At 40.6% G+C, this 18,902-nt stretch overlaps 1 protein-coding gene and 1 non-coding gene across 18 annotated transcripts in view; one reads left to right on the forward strand and one right to left on the reverse strand.

Annotated features, from left to right (window-relative positions):
• ENTPD5 (ectonucleoside triphosphate diphosphohydrolase 5 (inactive)) overlaps window positions 1–18,902 on the forward strand; it is a 36,453-nt gene that overhangs the window by 3,500 nt on the left and 14,051 nt on the right. For 8 of the 17 annotated variants that reach the window (XR_012329908.1, XM_019921344.3, XM_019921334.3 and 5 more), the window contains 4 exons: window positions 4,761–4,826; window positions 14,183–14,255; window positions 15,837–16,116; window positions 17,125–17,204. Coding sequence is in view for 16 of the 17 variants with exons in the window: in XM_019921344.3 (XP_019776903.1) it covers window positions 15,900–16,116; window positions 17,125–17,204 (297 nt within the window). In the remaining variant the exon portion in view is untranslated. Of the gene's footprint in view, window positions 1–6; window positions 477–520; window positions 3,394–4,760; window positions 4,827–12,540; window positions 12,955–14,182; window positions 14,256–15,836; window positions 16,117–17,124; window positions 17,205–18,902 lie in introns of those variants that run through there. The other 9 variants (XM_073800281.1, XM_073800280.1, XM_073800279.1 and 6 more) reach the window with 6 other exon arrangements.
• TRNAG-CCC (transfer RNA glycine (anticodon CCC)) lies at window positions 2,052–2,124 on the reverse strand. Its single transcript has one exon. It is a non-coding gene; the product is annotated as a tRNA-Gly (tRNA).

Below are 18,902 nucleotides of genomic sequence, written 5' to 3' on the forward strand. Positions count from 1 at the left end.
TGGGTTTTGTTTTCACACACCCTTTAGAATCTTGGATGCATTTATTGTCATCTGAAGGAGACTGATCAATATTTCTGAATATCATGGAGAGTTACTTTCATCCTACTTTTTCATTACATGTGGTACAAATATAGAATTCTATTAAATAGCTATCATCTTGTGATATTGTTGCAGGAAGGGGGACGCCTTCCAGGGCCCGAGAGTGGGCTCTTGTCTAACACTCAGAAATGAATTGTCTGAGGAGACACACGTGCTGCCAAAGCAAGAGATTTATTTGGAAGGGGCACCCGGGTGGAGAGCAGGAGGGTAAGGGAACCCAAGAAAACTGCTGTGCCACGTGGCTCGCAGTCTCAGGTTTTATGGTAATGGGGTTAGTTTCTGGGTTGTCTCTGGCCAATCACTCTGACTCAGCGTCCTTCCTGGTGGCACACGCATCACTCAGCCAAGATGGATTCCAGTGAGGAGGATTCTGGGAGGTTGGTAGGACATATGGACTCATGTCTCCTCTCTTCTTTTGACTTTTCCCGAATTCTTCCAGTTTGTGGTGGCTTGTTAGTTCCACATTCCTTACCAGGACCTCCTGTCACAAGATAACTCATGCAAATGGTTACTGTGGTGCCTGGCCAGGGTGGGCGGTTTCAGTCAGTGGTTTCCCCTAACAATATAATGACTAGTTCACATCCCTACAGAGGATAAGGAATCCTGGAGATAAAGGATATAATCTTATAAATTTTCAAATCAGTTTAACATTCACTGTTTTACTTATATACAGAATCTGTTACCACAGATTATTGTCTATTGGCAATTTATTTGCAAAATATTCAATTTTTATTAGTTGTCCTTTCTGACAAAACCATTACACAGGACTTAAAGTCAGGTGGGTTTTTTTTTGAATTTTATTTAATTTATTTTTTTTCTACAGCAGGTTCTTATTAGTCATCCATTTTATACATATCAGTGTATACATGTCAATCCCAATCTCCCAATTCATCCCACCACCCCCCATCGCTTTCCCCCCCCTTAAAGTCAGTTCTTTAAGAAAAGTTATATACCGGAACTTCCCTGGTGGTCCAGTGGTTAAGAATCTGCATTCCAATGCAGGGGATGTGGGTTCGATCCCTGGTCAGGGAACTAAGATCCCACGTGCTGCAAGGCAGCTAAGCCCATGCACCACAACTACTGAGCCCACGTGCTCTAGAGACCCTGTGCCGCGACTAGAGAGAATCCCGCATGCTGCAACGAAGAGCCTGCGCTGCAGCAAAGATCCTGTGTGCTGCAACTAAGACCTGATGCAGCCAAATAAATAATAAATAAATTATATAGAAAAAAAAAGTCATATACCCAAATTTCAAACCTGCTTATCTGCACTTTTCATTTCATGGATCTGTCAAATGTTCATTCATTTAAGAAATGTTTAGTAGGTACAGTACCAACTGAATACCAGGCTCTGATAGCTTGAGGGGTACAGTGGGAGACAAGGCAGGGCCCTGCCTTCAAGTGGCTTACAGTCAGGTGTATAACATGCTGACCTGGACATTGACCTCTGAGAATATACAATACACATAGCTTCCTCATTGGAAGCTATGCACAAACAGTTAACAATAAAATTCACCAAGCAGTGATGGATAAAGCGGAGATGATATGGACCCTACGTGCTACAGGAATTTGTAGGCATGAAAGACTATCAGGAAGTTTACAGGAGGAGGTAGGCTGAAAGTAAAAGGGAAGGCTTTCTGGGAAGGTAGAACAAATGAGCAAAATCAGCGTGTGCTTGAGACAAGGAGTAATTTAACTAGAGTAACGGTTCCCGAAGTGTGGTCCACGCACCAGTAGTATCAGCATCATCTGCTAACTTGTTAGAAATGCAGATTCTCAGTCCCAACTTGAGACCTATTGAATTGGAAATGCTGACAGTGAAGCCCAGCGATCTATGTTTTTTGGTTGTTTTTAAATATTTATTTATTTATTTGGCTGTGCCGGGTCTTAGTTGCAGCACATGGGATCTTCATTGCGGTGTGTAGAATCTTTACTTGGCGGCATGTGGGATCTAGTTCCCTGACCAGGGATTGAACCTGGGCCCCCTGCATTGGGAGTGCAGAGTCTTAGCCACTGGACCACCAGGGAATTCCCCCAGCAATCCATGTTTTAACAAGCCCTCCAGGTGGCTCTGATGTGTGCTTAGAGCAGAGGGTTTTTGTATGAAAGTAGTGGGCAGAAAACTTTGGTTAAGGTAGGCTGGGACTTAGAATGTTAGGCAAGAAGTTTGTCTTTTAATCCTACAGAGCAGAGTCACCAACTTGAAACTTGAGAGCTGGATTTGGCCCATAGATATGTTTTGTTTGGCCTGCGTGGTGGTTTTTTGAGTTTTGTTTTTGTTTTTTGTTTTTTTAATGGAATTAGTTGTCACTATTTTAAAAACCAGATTCTACATAGAAATCTGTGCTTTTAGCTTATTTTCAAAAATCAGAAGACCTGGCAATACTGAGCTTGTATTTCATCATGGCAGCAATTTGTGGGAACAGCAAGCAACTTACCCTTTAGATGAGACAAGATGGGACATGTGCTTTCCAGTTTACACAGTCCCCACAACTTCCTGTTGATTACACACACCTTTACTTACTTACATTTTCTGCCTGGCCCCAGTATGTGTTCCAGTATTTGAGTTTGCAACTTCTGTTATGGACAGTGGGAAATTGATGAAAGTTTTCAGAAGGAAAGTGATGTGACTTATATATTCATTAATTCATTCAACAGACATTGATGAATTAACTAACCATTGCATATGCCTGGCTATGCAATGTTCTCAGAGATGAATGAATCCCTGCCATGATATGGGTTACAGTCTAGTGAGAAAACGATGAAAGTAGTATTTAGGAAGACGGTAGTGTATGGGTTTGAGAAGAGAGACATTGGTGACTGGAAGACCAGTTAAGAGGCTATAGCAGTCCAAGTCTGAAGTAATAAAGGCCAGACTTTAGATATCAGCAAGAAGCTAGGAGGGAAGAAGGAGATGGGAAAGATATTGCAAAGCAAAAATCATCAATCCTTGATAAGAGATTGGGCATGAGAGAGGAGAATTCAAAGATGAGGAAGATTTTGAGTTGTGAATTAGGAAGTTTGTGGTGCCATTAACAAAGACAGGAAATTAGAGAATCCATTTAACCCTCTCTGTATGGGGCAGGGGCATGGAGGAAGGGAGATGTTTGGAGATGCCAGTTGGAGGTGTCTCTTGTTTTGAGTACAGTGTATTAGCATGTATACAATATAAGTGTTTTTAAAAGGAAAATTTAATAGAAATGTTTTCAAGATTGCATCCTTAGGGGTAGATACCACTCATTCCATCCTAGAATACCAAGGGAATACCTGGAGAAGCATTGAAGTTGTAAACAAAATGTAAGAAGACCTTTCTTGAAAATGTTTGCTTTGGAGGCCCTATAGTTAGAATTTATAACATTGTTCACATCCTCTCTTAAATGTATAATTTTCAGGTTTATGTTGCATTGGTAAGTTTAACTTTCTGTTTCTGGGAGAATAGAAGATACTTTATAAACTCAGATGCTCAAAGACGTTTTCTGAGTATCAGTACCACCCTTCAGAATTTAAGTCATAATTGGCTCATGAGGTAGTTCAGGGATGAACATTGTCATAACTGTTGCTCTGTTGAGATAGTAGCCAAAGTTTTTCCTCTTATGATCTTATGTTTGCAGTGCTTGGTTCCCTCTGCTTTTAAAGAAAAAAATTTTTTAACTGTGGTAAAATATATATAACATAAAAATTGTCATTTTAACCATTCTAAGTATACAATTCAGTGGTATTAATTATATACTCAGTGTTGTACAACTATCACTACTATCTATTTGCAAAACTTTTTCATCACCCCAAACAAAAACTGTGGACCTGTTAAGCAATAACTTCCATTCTCCCCTCATCCCAACCCCTGGTAAACTCTACTTTCTGTCTCTGTGAATTTGCTTATTCTAGATATTTCATGTAAGTGGAATCATACTTTTTGTGTGTGTCTTAGCATAACATTTTCAAGGTTCATCAGTGTTGTAGCATGTATCAGAACTTCTTTTTTGTAGCTAAAGAATATTCCATTGTATTTGTGTATACTATATTGTTTATCTATGCATCTGTTGATGGACACTTGGGCTTTTTCCACGTCTGACTGTTGTGAATAATGCTGCAGCGAACATTGGTATAGAAATATCTATTTGAGTCCCTGTTTTTAATCTTGTGGATATGTACCTAGGACTGGGATTGGCTTAGGCCCTTTTAACCACATACTCATTATGTAATAGTACCACTCTCGAGCACATTGTGGAACACACAACTGGTATTTGAGTTCTTCACAGCCAAAAAAAGACCTCACAAAGTGCATAAACTTATGTACTTTGTTTATGGATTAGCTCTTTAATCACTGCCCCCCAGTACATGTGCACACATACATCTACACAGTAATGTATTCTAGCTTTCAGAGGGAGTGTGCCTTGCTTCCCCTTGTTATTGCTGCTTTTGTAAACAAGTGATTTTATTAGAATGGCTGCAGTTGTAGTTTGAAAAGAAATTGTGAAAGAGGAGAAAGAGCCCAAGAGTACTAGACTACAAGTCAGGAGATTAACTTGGTGATCTGCTTTCCAGAGCCTGAATAGATTGAAAACAAATGCAAAAAGAGATAATTGAATCAAAAATAGGCATAGTGACAAGAGAGAAAAAAAGAGAACTTTGGTCTTATGAGTATCCATGTCCATCTTCTATAGGTTGAAAAAGTGATACATTAGTTGAAGGAAACAAAGCGGAAAGCCTAGAAGGAAAAGAAGATATTGGTAAGTAACCTATATAAAGTAATACCCTACTTTTCGATAGGTCAGATTTATGCTTTCTTATTCCTAGCTGAGAGCTGATAGTAAATGGAAAGGGATCAATGAGCCAGTAAAAGCTGTCACAGATTCCACACCCCTTATATGTTGGAGAGGCCCTCATTTGTGTAAGTTGACATAAAAGTCTCATGATTATGGCTCTCTGGTTCATATCCCACAAAAGATATTTTAAAATTAGATGATGGCAGCTTATTGAAGGAGTCAGGCACATGACAACACTGATCAGCGATAATAGATAGTATGATGTCAAGGAAAACTAGCTCAAAAAGCATAGCAATCTGCAACTATTAGTTGGCAGAAGGGCAGACAGTCCTACAGACCTATAGTCCCTGAAGGCATCCCAAGTTTACAGAAAAATATAGCTGATGATCATAATCGTAACTCTGAACCATAAATAAAATGTCACTTTAGAAACATGTTTACCAAACACTATTAAAATAAAAATGTTATGGTATTTAGAGAAGAAATATTGTAAAGACATCTTTGAGGGACTTCCCTGGTGATCCAGTGGGTAAGACTCGGCGCTCCCAATGCAGGGAACCCAGGTTCGATCCCTGGTCGGGGAACTAGATCCCACATACACGCCGCAACTAAGAGTCCGCATGCCTCAACTAAAAGATCCCACGTGCAGCAATGAAGATCCTGCGTGCCGCAGCTAAGACCTGATGCAGCCTAAATAAATAAATAAATAAATGTTTTTAAAAAAAGACACATTTGAGGAAATGTACTTATATGGCACCCCTATTCCTTGCTTTATACATGAGGTATCATTGTAATATTTGCCTTTCTCAAGTTTTTCATACTGATTCAACATGTTTGAAGGAGTAGCTGTTTTTCAGTTGATAACAAGAAAAGGAAAATATGTTTTCACTTCTCTTCCCACAAACTCCAGTATAAACAGTGACACATGGCACTGATCCTTGCAATTCCTCTTCTGCAAATAAGTGCCTCCCATGGTGGATATGGGTTTGGAGGCAGAGATAGTTTATCACCTTAGATTTTCATTATATTTGCTCATTGGGGCAATATTAATCCTCTCCTGATTAATAGTATCTTCTTACCTAAAGGACTTTCTACTTTTAATGAATAGGGAAGAAAAGCCCTTGTGACTTGTGAGGAAAGTGAGGCAGCAGTAGCAACAGCTTCCCTATGTGGTGATTATTGCAGCTAAGTCAGGCCTGAAACAATGAACAATGAAATCATGCACTGCCTGACCTCATTTCAGTATAAGGCTCAGATGGTTCATTGTACAGAGTGGGCCTTCTTGACATATGTCTAATGATTTTATTAAAGTGGAATAAAGTACTGAAAGAAGTAATCTGTTTATATTTGTTGGTAACTACCAATTCCAATTCCTTTATTGAGAGAGTATTTGATCTTAGTGTTGAAGGAACCTTGAAAGAAATCTCATTCAAGAGATTTGTGAATCCACTTGGACAGTGTGATCAGATTTGGGCTGAGCCCTTGGGGCAAGAATTCTCCTCTCCCCACCAACATGAGACAACTCATATTATTGGGAAATTCTTTTTCCTGTTCTATCTCTCCCCTGTAGTTTCCATGCTCACAGGTCTTATTATAGCTCCTTGGCAACAATCTAATAAAAGTTGTTTTTTTTTAATAAACCTTTTTTTATCTAGTTAATATTTGAAAAATGCTTGTTATAAAATTTTTCAGTGGTTTTCAGATCTGTGCCAGTTGTCAGTCTTATCCCTTTCTACCACATATCTCTTCAGTACCTAAGTATTAATTATTTTTATTTATTTATTTATTGGCTGATTTGGATCTTCATTGCTGTGCGCGGGCTTTCTCTAGTTGCAGCAAGCGGGGGCTACTCTTTGTTGTGGTGTGCAGGCTTCTCATTGTGGTGGCTTCTCTTCGTTGTGGAGCACAGGCTCTAGGCATGCGGGCTGCAGTAGTTGTGGCACGCGGGCTCAGTAGTTGTGGCTCGCAGGCTCTAGAGCGCAGGCTCAGTAGTTGTGGCGCACAGGCGTAGTTGCTCCGTGGCATGTGGGATCTTCCCGGACCAGGGCTCGAACCTGTGTCCCCTGCATTGGCAGGCAGATTCCTAAGTATTAATTATTAATACTACCATCGTATTCGAATTTTTCTTCTGTATGTAGCATGAAGAAAATTGCTATTCTGTTAATATATTTTCATTCTGTATCTTCCTTGATTTAGTATTTAATTTTTATTATTCAGTTATTAACTGATATCTGTAATGACTCACTTCTTTTCTTCCTACTCTTTTCTAAAATTATCTGACTTTTATTTGAAGTATTTAAACTCATTTTCACTCTTAGAAACAAGCAGGACATTGTTTGAATTGTAGTTTTTCTGACTTTAATTCTTTTCCTTAAGTAAAATATTGGGACTGTAACAGAAAAAATGAATGGCTTCAAGTGGTGGGATATGATATTTTCAGAGGAGTTAAAAGTCTATGACATTTTTAATTTTTAAGAGTTAATATCATTGGAGGGACTTCCCTGGTGGCACAGTGGTTAAGAATCCGCCTGCCAATGCAGGGAACACGGGTTCGAGCCCTGGTCTGGGAAGATCCCACATGCCGCGGAGCAGCTAAGCCCGTGTGCCACAACTACTGAGCCTGCGCTCTAGAACCCGTGAGCCACAACTACTGAGGCCTGCACGCCTAGAGCCTGTGCTCTGCAACAAAGAGAAGCCACCGTAATGAGAAGCCTGTGCACCACAACGAAGAGTAGCCCCTGCTTGCCGCAACTAGAGAAAGCCCACACACAGCAACGAAGAACCAACACAGCCAAAAATAAAACATAAATAAATTTATGAAAAAGAGTTAATATCATTGGAATAACATATAGTTTCTAAAGCAAGAAGTATGTAAGTTGTGTTAATAGGAATATATATAAACTGGAAAGAAAAAGCTGAATACAAAATACTATACAAATACTGGGTATAACTGGCAGTAGCCAGCCTCCAAGATGGCCCCATTGATCCTCACCTCCTAATATTTGTACCCTTGTGTAGTCCTCTTGCACATTTCATCAGCATTGGTCTGTATGACCAATGGAATATGGGGAAAATGATAGTGTATGACCTGAAGGGTCATACAAAGCATTGCTGCTTCTGCATTGCTCTCTCTTGGATTGCCCACTCTAGAGGAAGCCAGCCAGCACATTGTGAAGACATTTAAGGTTCTACAGAGTCCATGTGGGAAGGACCTGAGACTTTTTTCCAACAGCCAAGATCAGCTTGCCAACCATTGAGTGAGCCATCTTGGAGATGGGTCCTCAGCCTTATCCAAGCCTTCAGATGACTGCAGCCCCAGCCTGCGTCTTGACTACAGTATCATGAGAGACCCTGAGCCAGAACTGTCAAATTAAGCCACTCCCAAATTCCTGAACTAGAAACTATGAGATAATAAATGTTTATTGTCATTCTAAGCAACTAAGTTTGGGGGTTATTTGTTGTGCAGCAATAGATAACTAAGGTACAGTATCCTAAAATATTTATTGGTTTGATATGTAGAAGAGAATTTGGACAATGTAAACAGTGTTTACTATCTTTTAGATTTTTTTTGGAAAAATCACTTTATCACAGTTTTAACAGTTGAATGTGTTTGGTTAGAGAGATTGAATTTAGCTAGAACTAATAGGTTCAGAAAAAGAAAATTATAGCTTCTCCTAAAGCAAATTGAATAGGTATTCATTAATCATTCTCTCTTAAAAATTTAACTATTTATGAAAGTATTCTCCCTTTTTATGTCACTTTGCACTTTATTCCTATTGTCACTTCTCATTGAGCACCTTACTGGATGGACACTCTTCTAGGTGCTTGGGCTACATCAAAACAAAAAAAGATTTCTGCTCTCAAGGAGCTTATATTCTATCAGAGAAACGCAGATAGTAAGCATAGTAAATAATCTCTCTAGTATGTTAGAATTGATAAGTGGTGTGGAGGGAAAAAAGTAGACCAGTGTAAGGGGGATTGAGAAAGCAGATGGAGGTAGGGGAGAGTGAGGGAGAGTGCTTAGAGTAGTAAAGATAGGCCCCTATACGGAAGCGGCATCTGAACAATGATTTGAAGGAGTTACAGGAATTCATCAAGTGGTTATATGGGAAAAGATTGTTCCAGACAGTGGGGACAGCTAGAGCAAAGGCCATAAGGCAGGAGCATATGTGACGTTTAAGCACAGAGTGTGGGTGGGGTGAGTGAGGTGAAAACTGTTAGTAGATGAGGTCAGAGAGGTAATGGGGTAGGAGGCAGAGCATGTGGATCCGTGAAGGCTATTGTTTGGACCTTGCTACTCTGAGGGAAATGGGAAGTCATTGTTGGACTTTGCAGAAGAGAGACATGCTCTAACTTACATTTTAAAGGATGACTTTAGTTGCTTGTTAAAGATAGACTCTAGGGGAGTCAGGGTAAAAGAGATCTGTTAGGACAATATTAGAGTAAATCATATGACAGATGATGCGGCTCCGGCCAAGGCAGTGGTGGTGGAAGTGGTCAGAAATGGTCAGATTCTGGAAATGTAATAAAGGTAGACCCGCAGGAAACAGATCAAAAGCTCCTGGTCATGCACAGGAAAGAGATCAAGCTACTGTTAAGACTTTCACATCTGATGCCAGTCTTTGACCATCTTTCTCTGCTCTGCACTGTCTTCCCCACCCCCATAGCTACCTTTCCCTAGTCCCACACTGGCTGACCTTTCCTGTGACCTAGCAGTTAAAACTGTGGGCTCTGGAATTAGTCCATCTGGGTTTGATTTCTGGCTCTTTTCACTTATCTACTGTGTGGTCTTCAATTACTTAAGCCTCAGTTGTCTTATTTCTAGAATGGGGATGTTAATAATAGAACTACCTCACAGGGTGGTATTGTGAGATTAAATGAGATAATCCATGTGAAATACTTCACATAGTGCTTGGCAGATACTAAGATCTCAATAAATAATAGCTGCTATTATTATTATCACCTCAGATTGTTTTCCTTTGGCCACAGTCTTTCCTCTGCATTAAATGCTAACCTTCTTATACCTCTTCCCCTCTGATCTTCTATTTTTTTGTTTTCATTTTGTTTCTCAAATCCATATGACAGAAAATTCTTGAGGAAATTTAAAAATGAAGTCAGACTATCCATAGTTTCCCTGCTATCTGTTTTCATCTTTTCATAGTCCCTCTGCTCTTTGTCCGCATGTCTCTATTATTTATGTAGGTACTTCTGCTCATTTTTCATAATCAGTTTAAATGTCATCTCAATGCCTTTCCTTATCCTCTAGGTAGAGTTAGTCATCTGTGCTTTGGGCTCCTTTCGCATTTTTGTTATTAACTTTAAAAGATGTGGTTATTTGTATATGTATCTGTCACCTCTGCCACACTCTGAGCATCTTGAATTAAAAAGTCTGTTTATTCACCTTTAATTCTCTGGCACCTAGTACTTCGTAGGCACCAGTAAACACTTGTAGAATTAGACAAGTGAGTGGAACCTACCAAGGCTCCCCACCCTAATCCTTCTTACATGTAACTGCCAGGTTCATATTTGTGACACTCCCTTGCTCAAAATTTTCAATGGCTTCCCATCGCCTGCAAAGTAAAGTCTAAATTCTTTAGCTGAGTATTTGGTGTGTTGTACTATCTGACCTCAGTTTGCCTTTACAATTTTATTTTCTACTACAATTAGTCAAACTGCTCTGTTTACTATCCCTTGGGGTTCCCCCATCCCCTTTCTGTATCCGTGTCTTGATTCATACTATTTCTTTTTCCTGAAAAGCGCTCCTCTCCTGTCCCTAGTTCCCCTCTTCAGTATCCTCCTCAAATGCCACCGCTTTCACAAGGCCTTCTCTGATCATCCCAGCTGGAAGTAATCTCTCCCTGCTTTGAAATCTCAGAGCATGGAACTGTGGTACTTGTCACATTTTAACTTTACAAAGGTAATTAAATGGACATGTATTTTTTTCCTGTTTACTGTAGTCTCTCTTTTTAAAAAAAATTTATTTATTTATTTTTGGCTGCATTGGGTCTTCGTTGCTGCACGCAGGCTTTCTTTAGTTGCGACGAGCGGGGGCTACTCTTCGCTGCAGTATGCAGGCTTCTCATTGCGGTGGCTTCTCTTGTTGCGGAGCACGGGCTCTAGGCGCACGGGCTTCAGTCATTGTGGCTCACGGGCTCTAGAGCACAGGCTCAGTAGTTGTGGCACATGGGCTTAGTTGCTCCGCAGCAGGTCCCCTGCATTGGCAGGTGGATTCTTAACCACTGCACCACCAGGGAAGCCCTACAGTAGTCTCTTAAAGGGCAGGTCTAAGATGATTCATCTTTGCCTGCCATACTTATAAGTAGCACTAGGCAACTGATAATTTCTGGAATGGCTAAATGAACGAATGAATATGTGAATAAATATACTTCCTTGAGCAGCACTCCTATAGGCTGCTTTGGAGGGGAAACGGGAATTGTGGATGTGATACATAGCCATAGTAAGACACTGGGAAAGAGGGTGCTGCCTGCCCCAGCGCTCCTGTCTGCAGATACCATTAGCCCAACTGTACCAAGTCCATTTAGGACGTATTTCCTAATGTCTGACATGTTCCCCGCTCAGTACTTGGCTTTAGAAATACAAAAGATATTATGTACCTTCACCTATACATCCTTCAAATAGCAAAGTGTTCCAGGGCTCTGGCCCTTGGTATCGGGTATGAAGTCCTAAGTTACATCCTCAAATGAGGCATTGTTTACCGTGCTGAAATCTGTCTCAGACTTACCTTCTTAGACCCACCTTGGTTTTACTTTGCTTGGCTAACTTATGCTCTGGGTGTTTTGGCTAATCCATTCCCATGGTTCAGCTTATTGTTTAAAAATTTCATTCTAGTTACACTTTAAACTTGCTTTATGTTTAATTTGTAACTTTGTTGAAGCCAGCTATGCTGTGGAACTCAGAAGAATTGGCTGTGGGAGCTTCTACATTTCAGTGTTTTCAGACGTTTGGTAGACCTTTCTAGTCACCTCTCTCATTCCATTATTTTACACTGTTGGGAAATACTGCCATTTTATTCAGGTCAGTCAATATAGATATTTGCTTAAGGAGGGAATAGAAAGCCATAAATAACTGTCAGGTGTCACCTGACATGGAACTGTATAAGGGAAACAAGCCCACTCATTTGGAAATCTGATTTGATGCCTCCAGAACAGTGGTTTCTCACACCTGTCCTCTTTATTCTGGTACACCTCTACATTCCAGCCATACTGAACTCTTAATATATGAAGTTCTCAAGGTTCTCCTGTGTCACTTCCCCCGGATAATTCCTGTCTCTGATTCAGGACTCAGGTTATGCCTCTTGTCCCTTAAAAAGCCTCCCACTCCCTTCCACCTCCATCCTTCTCCTTCTAAGATGAGTTACTTGTCCCTTATGTCCATTGCTGTCACACCCTGTGCATAGTTCTGTCAGAGAACTTGCCACAGTACATTATAGCTGTTGGTTTGTCTGTTCCTTCTAGTAAGCTGAGATCTCAAGAGCTGGGCCTATATTTGAATTCTCTTTTGTATCTAGAAGCTAGCACAGTGTCTGGTATATATTAGAAACTCAGTGATGCTTATTTATTAGACAGTTCAATGCCAGCCTTCTAAGTTCATCTCAAGGATGGAAGCTATTGAGGAGGACTGTTCACTTCTCTACTATTGGGCTAATGTTGTAAAAACATGAATCAATAATATTCTTACATGGTTACATATTTTTAATTGTAAACATAGCATTATTAAATAATGTTGTAAAAACATTAATTATAATCTCCTGTGTAGAAACCACACAGAATTCAGTTCCTCAGCAACTTCAGCCCTATAGGCAGTAATTCTGCCAGTTGGCACTTAACTATTATAAAAGTAGATGAACCAGACAATCATGTATATATACTCAGAAAAAAGGTAGATAAGGGAGGAATGAAGGATACAGAAGGGAGTGAGTTAGCAGAATGCCATGTGTTAGTTGCAAACTAGCACAAAGGTGAATGTGATTCACGAAGCTAGCTTGATTCAGAAAGGCTGAAATAGGAGCAAAGAGCAAAAGGCAACCAACAGTGAAAGCAAGGATTCACAGAGATCGGGCAGGCACGAGCAGGTGAGCACACAGGTGGGGCCCGCGTCCTGTGGGATTGTGGACTCAAGCTCTGGGTGACATGGAAGAAGGGAATCCAGAGTGTGATGCTCTGGGGAGGCTGAGGAGGAAGGACTGGTGTTTACTACAGAGACAAAGATGCACTGAAAAGACCTTAGAAGGAGATGGGCATAGTGACAAACCCTAGCTGGCACCAAAGTCTCAAAAGAACTGAAGAGAGGGCTTTGTTGGGGGTGAATAAGGAGATAGCCAGAGAGATTGAGAAGACCAATTCTGAAAGGAGTCGATTTAAATATACTGATATATACTCTCCAGTCTATGTACATTATTTTGAGTAGCGTATAAAACTTTGTAAATAATTAACACATTGGGAGAAACAATCCATCCTTTGAAGTTTGGAATCATGATCTTCCCATGGATGGGTAGTTAATCTCCTTTTGGAAAGAAGTCAGCTATTATATTCTTATTAAATGGATGAGTCACTGGATCACTGTTCATCCCTTCAGGATATATATTCAACACGTACTATGTGCCAGTATTAAATTATGTAGTGTATTAGAGGGTGAGAAGTGCTGTGGAGAAAAATAAACAGGGAAGGAAGGTAGAAGACGTACATGTGACCAGGTGGGTTGCGATGTTAAATATAGTAGACAAGGAAGGACTCTCTGAGAAGGGGACATTTGAGCAAGCCTTGTAGGCTGTGTCATGTAAAATAGTGCACCATTATATGTGCTCTAAGTTGTAAGCCTTTCTAATACCATCCTTAAAGTAGCTAATCTTAAAAATGAGATTGGAAGTGGTGTTAGAAGGTAAGGGTTGAGAGCAGAAGGTGCGTTTTATGTGTTCATCCTTTGCTTTTTCTAAAATCTGTTTAGTTTACACTGAACACCTGGTAGGACTGCAGTTTTCACTTCATGAAAACAGATACCTATTATGCATTTTTTTTTCTCCTTGAAATTTCTTTTGGAAGAAAACAAATGTTTGCTTAATGGAAACAGTAGCTGGAGCAGTTTCTTTTCAGAAACCACAATAATAGAGAAAATATGAGTGAGCCCTGAAGAAGTTGCTGTGGCATCAGTCATAGTGATGGAAGCAGGCTGGTGACTGGAGAGGCCCTAAATACACTTCCTGAGAATGAGAATGTGGAATGTGGAATGTCCAAATGTGGTTTGAGCTTTGGACAAGGCAGTGATCTGTTAATACTCAGAATCTGAAAGGTTGTTTTTTTCAGTTCTTTAGATTGATCCACATGACCAGCCTAGTTGCTGTAAAAGAAGAATCCACCAAAGGGAGTGATTTAAGATGTGAGTACAAATCTGGCCAAGCAGCTGCCCCGTTGCAGTGGTTGATTTCCTGAGATCAGCTTCCTTTGTTTGAGATTCTAAGTTTTCCTTTCCTTAGCCAGTAGCTCTCATTCTTAACGACAGAAGTTCAGCCTTGAAGAGTGCTCAAACTGATAATTCTAACTCTGCCTTTGAGGTACTTCAGAACAACTCTAGTTATTTTAAATAGTTTTACATTCCAAATGCAATTAACTTTAATTAGCTTTATTTTATATGATATGTCACCTGGGAAGGGAGGCATTTTGATAAAATGAACCCTGGGAGATCAACAAACCTGAGAATTATTAAGGATCCTCAATCTGTACTCCAAATATACCAAGTATTCTGTTAGAGATTTGCGGACTGGGAATGGGGACTTTGGAGTTAGATCTTGTTTAACTAGTAGCTATGACTCACACAAGGAGAAGTTCAGAGGTGAAAGCTGGATCAGAAGACCCAAAACTGTTTTGAGCAAAGTACATAAAGGGCAATTAAGGAAGCCTTAAATCTTAGAGAATAGATACGGCATTCTTCATTAATACCAGGAGAAAATACAGCCTATGCAGGAGACATTTTTCCATGTATCTCATTCTAGGTTTTCTGCATCATTTGTACCCAGCCTACCATGATACACAAATCCAGAACAAACAGTGCTGAACACTTATAAGTTTTTTGTCTTGCTAAGGACATGTTAAGAAATACAGGCAGTAACTTGCCATAACTCACCACTGACCTGCTTTATGACTTTCATCAAGTCATTGAGCCTTTCTGTCTTAATTTGCCCACCTGCTCTAAGTTCTTATGGAGATAACATGGCCTAACCTGTGAAGGATGTTTTAAAAACCATAATGGTCTAGTTAAGTGTTTTTGAATTAAGTTGATTTATTTCCTTAAAATGTGGTTGAATGTGCAAGCCACTGGCCATATTGTTGTCACAGGTGGCCTGATTTTTAAAGGCTGTGAACACCCCATACCAGGGACTTTGTAACTTTTTTATAACTTTTTAATTCAGAAATTGAAGCTTCTGTTTATCAGTCAAAAAGAAGAAAGAGGGACTTCCCTGGCGGTCCAGTGGTTAGGACTCCACACTTCCACTGCAGGGGGCACCAGTTTGATCCCTGGTCAGGGAACTAAGATCCCGCAAGCCACGCAGTACGGCAAAAAAAAAAAAAGAAGAAGAAGAAGAAAGAGAGGGAAAGAGAGAGGAAGTGTTAGTATATGGTCTAAAGACAAAATTGTCAAAATGGAAAGAAAAAAATTAGATTCAACATTAGGAGCAGGGTGGCAGAGAGAGCCTTTGAGTATGTGAGATCCACCCTACAATTAAAAGCAGAGCATGGGAAAATATATGTCAAATCCCAATGTCCCTTTGCAACCAGATACCCTTCAGAAAAGGTGCTAAGAACCTATGTCACCCTGGTCTAGCTTGTTGTGCTGGTTATTAGGAATAGAGAAGGAGCAGCTTAGGGAAAGGGGTGGGATTTCTATAACGGATGTTTCTTCTTTTACAAGTGTAAACAAAGAGGCCAGTTGGTCTAACCTTGCGTGTCTTTGTCCTATAAGCCACTGCAGGTGTGTTAGCAGCACTGCGTCTGTAACAAAAGACTCACTACATCTTGGAAGAGAATGGCCATTTCCCAGGGGGCAGCCTTTTTCATGCTGGTAGTGTCCTGTGTTTGCAGCACTGTCTTCCACAGAGACCAACAGACTTGGTTTGAGGGTGTCTTCCCGTCTTCCATGTGCCCCATCAATGTCAGTGCCAGCACCTTGTATGGAATTATGTTTGATGCAGGGAGCACTGGAACTCGAATTCATGTTTACACCTTTGTGCAGAAATTACCAGGTACGTGCAACTGGTACCCTCACCAGAGTCGACAAATCCATACTTTAGCAACTCCTCCCAGAAATAAATGTGCTGAGAGTGTGTGATGTCAGTTACAGAATCTTACAGCGACTGAATGTCTTTCTTCAGAGAACACTTTGGACTATAACTGAACACATATGGTTTAATTCGTGTGAAATTAAGAGAGATCTGGACTGCCTGTAGTCTGAAACCCATGTGTCCAAGAAGTATAGCTGTAATGTGTCTTTCCTTTTCTCTAAAGGTGACTATTACTCCAGAGTCCAGAATATTGAGAGTGGTCTTGAGAGAAAGATCACTACCATCCTTGGACAAGGGGATGGGGGGACCCTGAAGATTAACATTTTCTAAATATTCAGTGTTCTATCCTCAAGTTACACACAGAGTCTAGGGAAAGGAGTAGAAGCTAGGTGTCCACCAGAGAAATGGCAGAGGGACCCTCAGTGATTACTTTTCATCCTCTATCCCCCTACCCAATACTCCTGCAAGCCATTCCTCACAGGTGGGATGACTTGGAATATCTGGGGGAAGTAGCAGGTTAATATGATACAGAGCCCAGAATCAGAAACAGCCTAACTTTTTTTTTTTTTTTTTTAATTTATTTTTGGTTGCCTTGGGTCTTTGTTGCTGTGCGTGGGCTTTCTCTAGTTGCAGCGAGCTGGGGCTACTCTTCGTTGCGGTGCGTGGGCTTCTCATCGCGGTGGCTTCTTTTGTTGCAGAGCACAGGCTGTAGGTGCACGGGCTTCAGTAGTTGTGGTGCACGGGCTCAGTAGTTGTGGCTCACGGGCTGTAGAGCGCAGGCTCAGTAGATGTGGCGCACGGGCTTAGTTGCTCCATGGCATGTGGGATCTTCCTGGACCAGGGCTCAAATCCGTGTCCCCTGCATTGGCAGGTGGGTTCTTAACCACTGCGCCACCAGGGAAGTCCAGAGACAGCCTAACTTTTGATAATCAGCCATCTCTCTTCTGTTTTGCTCCATGGACAACATAGGACAGCTTCCGATTCTGGAAGGGGAAATTTTTGATTCTGTGAATCCAGGACTTTCTGCTTTTGTAGATCAACCTAAGCAGGTGAGTTTTTTACAATTAGATGTTTCGATTCTCAAATGCCTTGATAACTTGACCACACCACTGCTGTTAAATATCTCATGCTGTCCACTACTGATATTGAGGTCATGTGTGAGATCAGTTTTCTGTCCTAGCTAATCTCCTGGATAACAGTAATTGTACACCCCAGGCTCACCAGGGCTTAGGTAGAAGGAGGTGTGAAAATAGATTGTGGCCATGCAGGGATAACACTGTCTTTCAAGAACTACCAAATGTCAAATAGAAAGCTAGTGGGAAGCAGTCACATAGCACAGGGAGATCAGCTTGGTGCTTTGTGACCACCTAGAGGCAGGGGATAGGGAGGGTGGGAGGGAGACACAAGAGGGAGGAGATATGGGGATATATGTATACGTATAGCTGATTCACTTTGTTATGAAGCAGAAGCTAACACACCACTGTAAAGCAATTATACTCCAATAAAGATGTTAAAAAAAAAAAGAAAAAGAAGCCGCGCTCTTTGTATTTACTGTTTAAGATTTTGATTTGAAGCCATCAACTGCATCAATTAATGTAGATGCAGAAAATGCTTGTGAAGTTCTATAAGGTAGGAGGTATACACACGGCAATTAAGGGACTATAGATCCAGTGAACTCCACTTCAGAGTGCCCTTATACAGCACAGAACCATGCTTATATTCTAGAAATTGGGCAAAACCCACGACAACAAAAATTTTCAGTAATAGAAGATGAATGTAGAGTTCTGTCATAACTGTATTTCACATTTGAGCTCTCACAACATACAGCACCCCCTGTCAGAGGCCACGATGATATAAACTAGAATAAGGCAGAATGTTGAACTTTGGTAGCATATATAAAGGTGTTGTTCAGTGTCACAAGTGTAATCATTAACTAAAGGAACACCTGATGTTAAAAATGGCTTGAACTTGAACAACCGAGAGGATGTTTATTTTCTTAGCTTGCTGTTATGAAATGGCAAATGTGCTAGAAAATTAGGAGCTGTTGAAAGCAACCACATTATTAGAAACTGATTTGACATTTGGAGAGTAAAATTGTGTTGTGGTTGCTAATAATTATAATGATTAAGAGGCAGTGTGTTGTCAGAACAGATGTTTACTCAGAGAAACAATGGCTTTAAAATAATGGTTTTTAACATATCATAATTTGAACATCTGCTGTGTGCCATGCAGGTAGGTGCTGGTAATGCAAAACTGAACCTGATGTGTTCTGTCCTTGTAGAAGTCATAAAAGGGGTAGCATAATAACAGCTGCAGCTGGCATTTTTGTGGCAGCTCCACGCAGTCTGCCACATCTAACGCATACAACAGTTTTGTATGATGGTATCTCCATCTCACAGCTGAGGAGACCAAGCCCCAGGAGCGCCAAGTGACCTATGTTAGGCCCCAGGGCTAGCGAGCAAGTCTTCTAACTCCAAACCTTGTTTCCTTCACCATACCAACTTTCTGGCCTGAAGCTAATTTTTTAAAATATGTTATTAGTGAATGAATATGAAATTCTTTAATATTAGATACCATATTTCTTTGCTTTGCTTTTTTTTTTTGGCTGTGCCACACTGCTTATGAGATCTCAGTTCCCCAACAGGGGATCGAAACTGGGCCACAGCAGTAAGAGCACCGAACCCTAACCACTAGACCACCAGGGAACTCCCCTGTGAAGCTAATTTTTATTTGAGATAAAATAACAA

Source organism: Tursiops truncatus, chromosome 2, assembly GCF_011762595.2.
Source record: "Tursiops truncatus isolate mTurTru1 chromosome 2, mTurTru1.mat.Y, whole genome shotgun sequence".
Lineage (NCBI taxonomy): Eukaryota > Metazoa > Chordata > Mammalia > Artiodactyla > Delphinidae > Tursiops > Tursiops truncatus.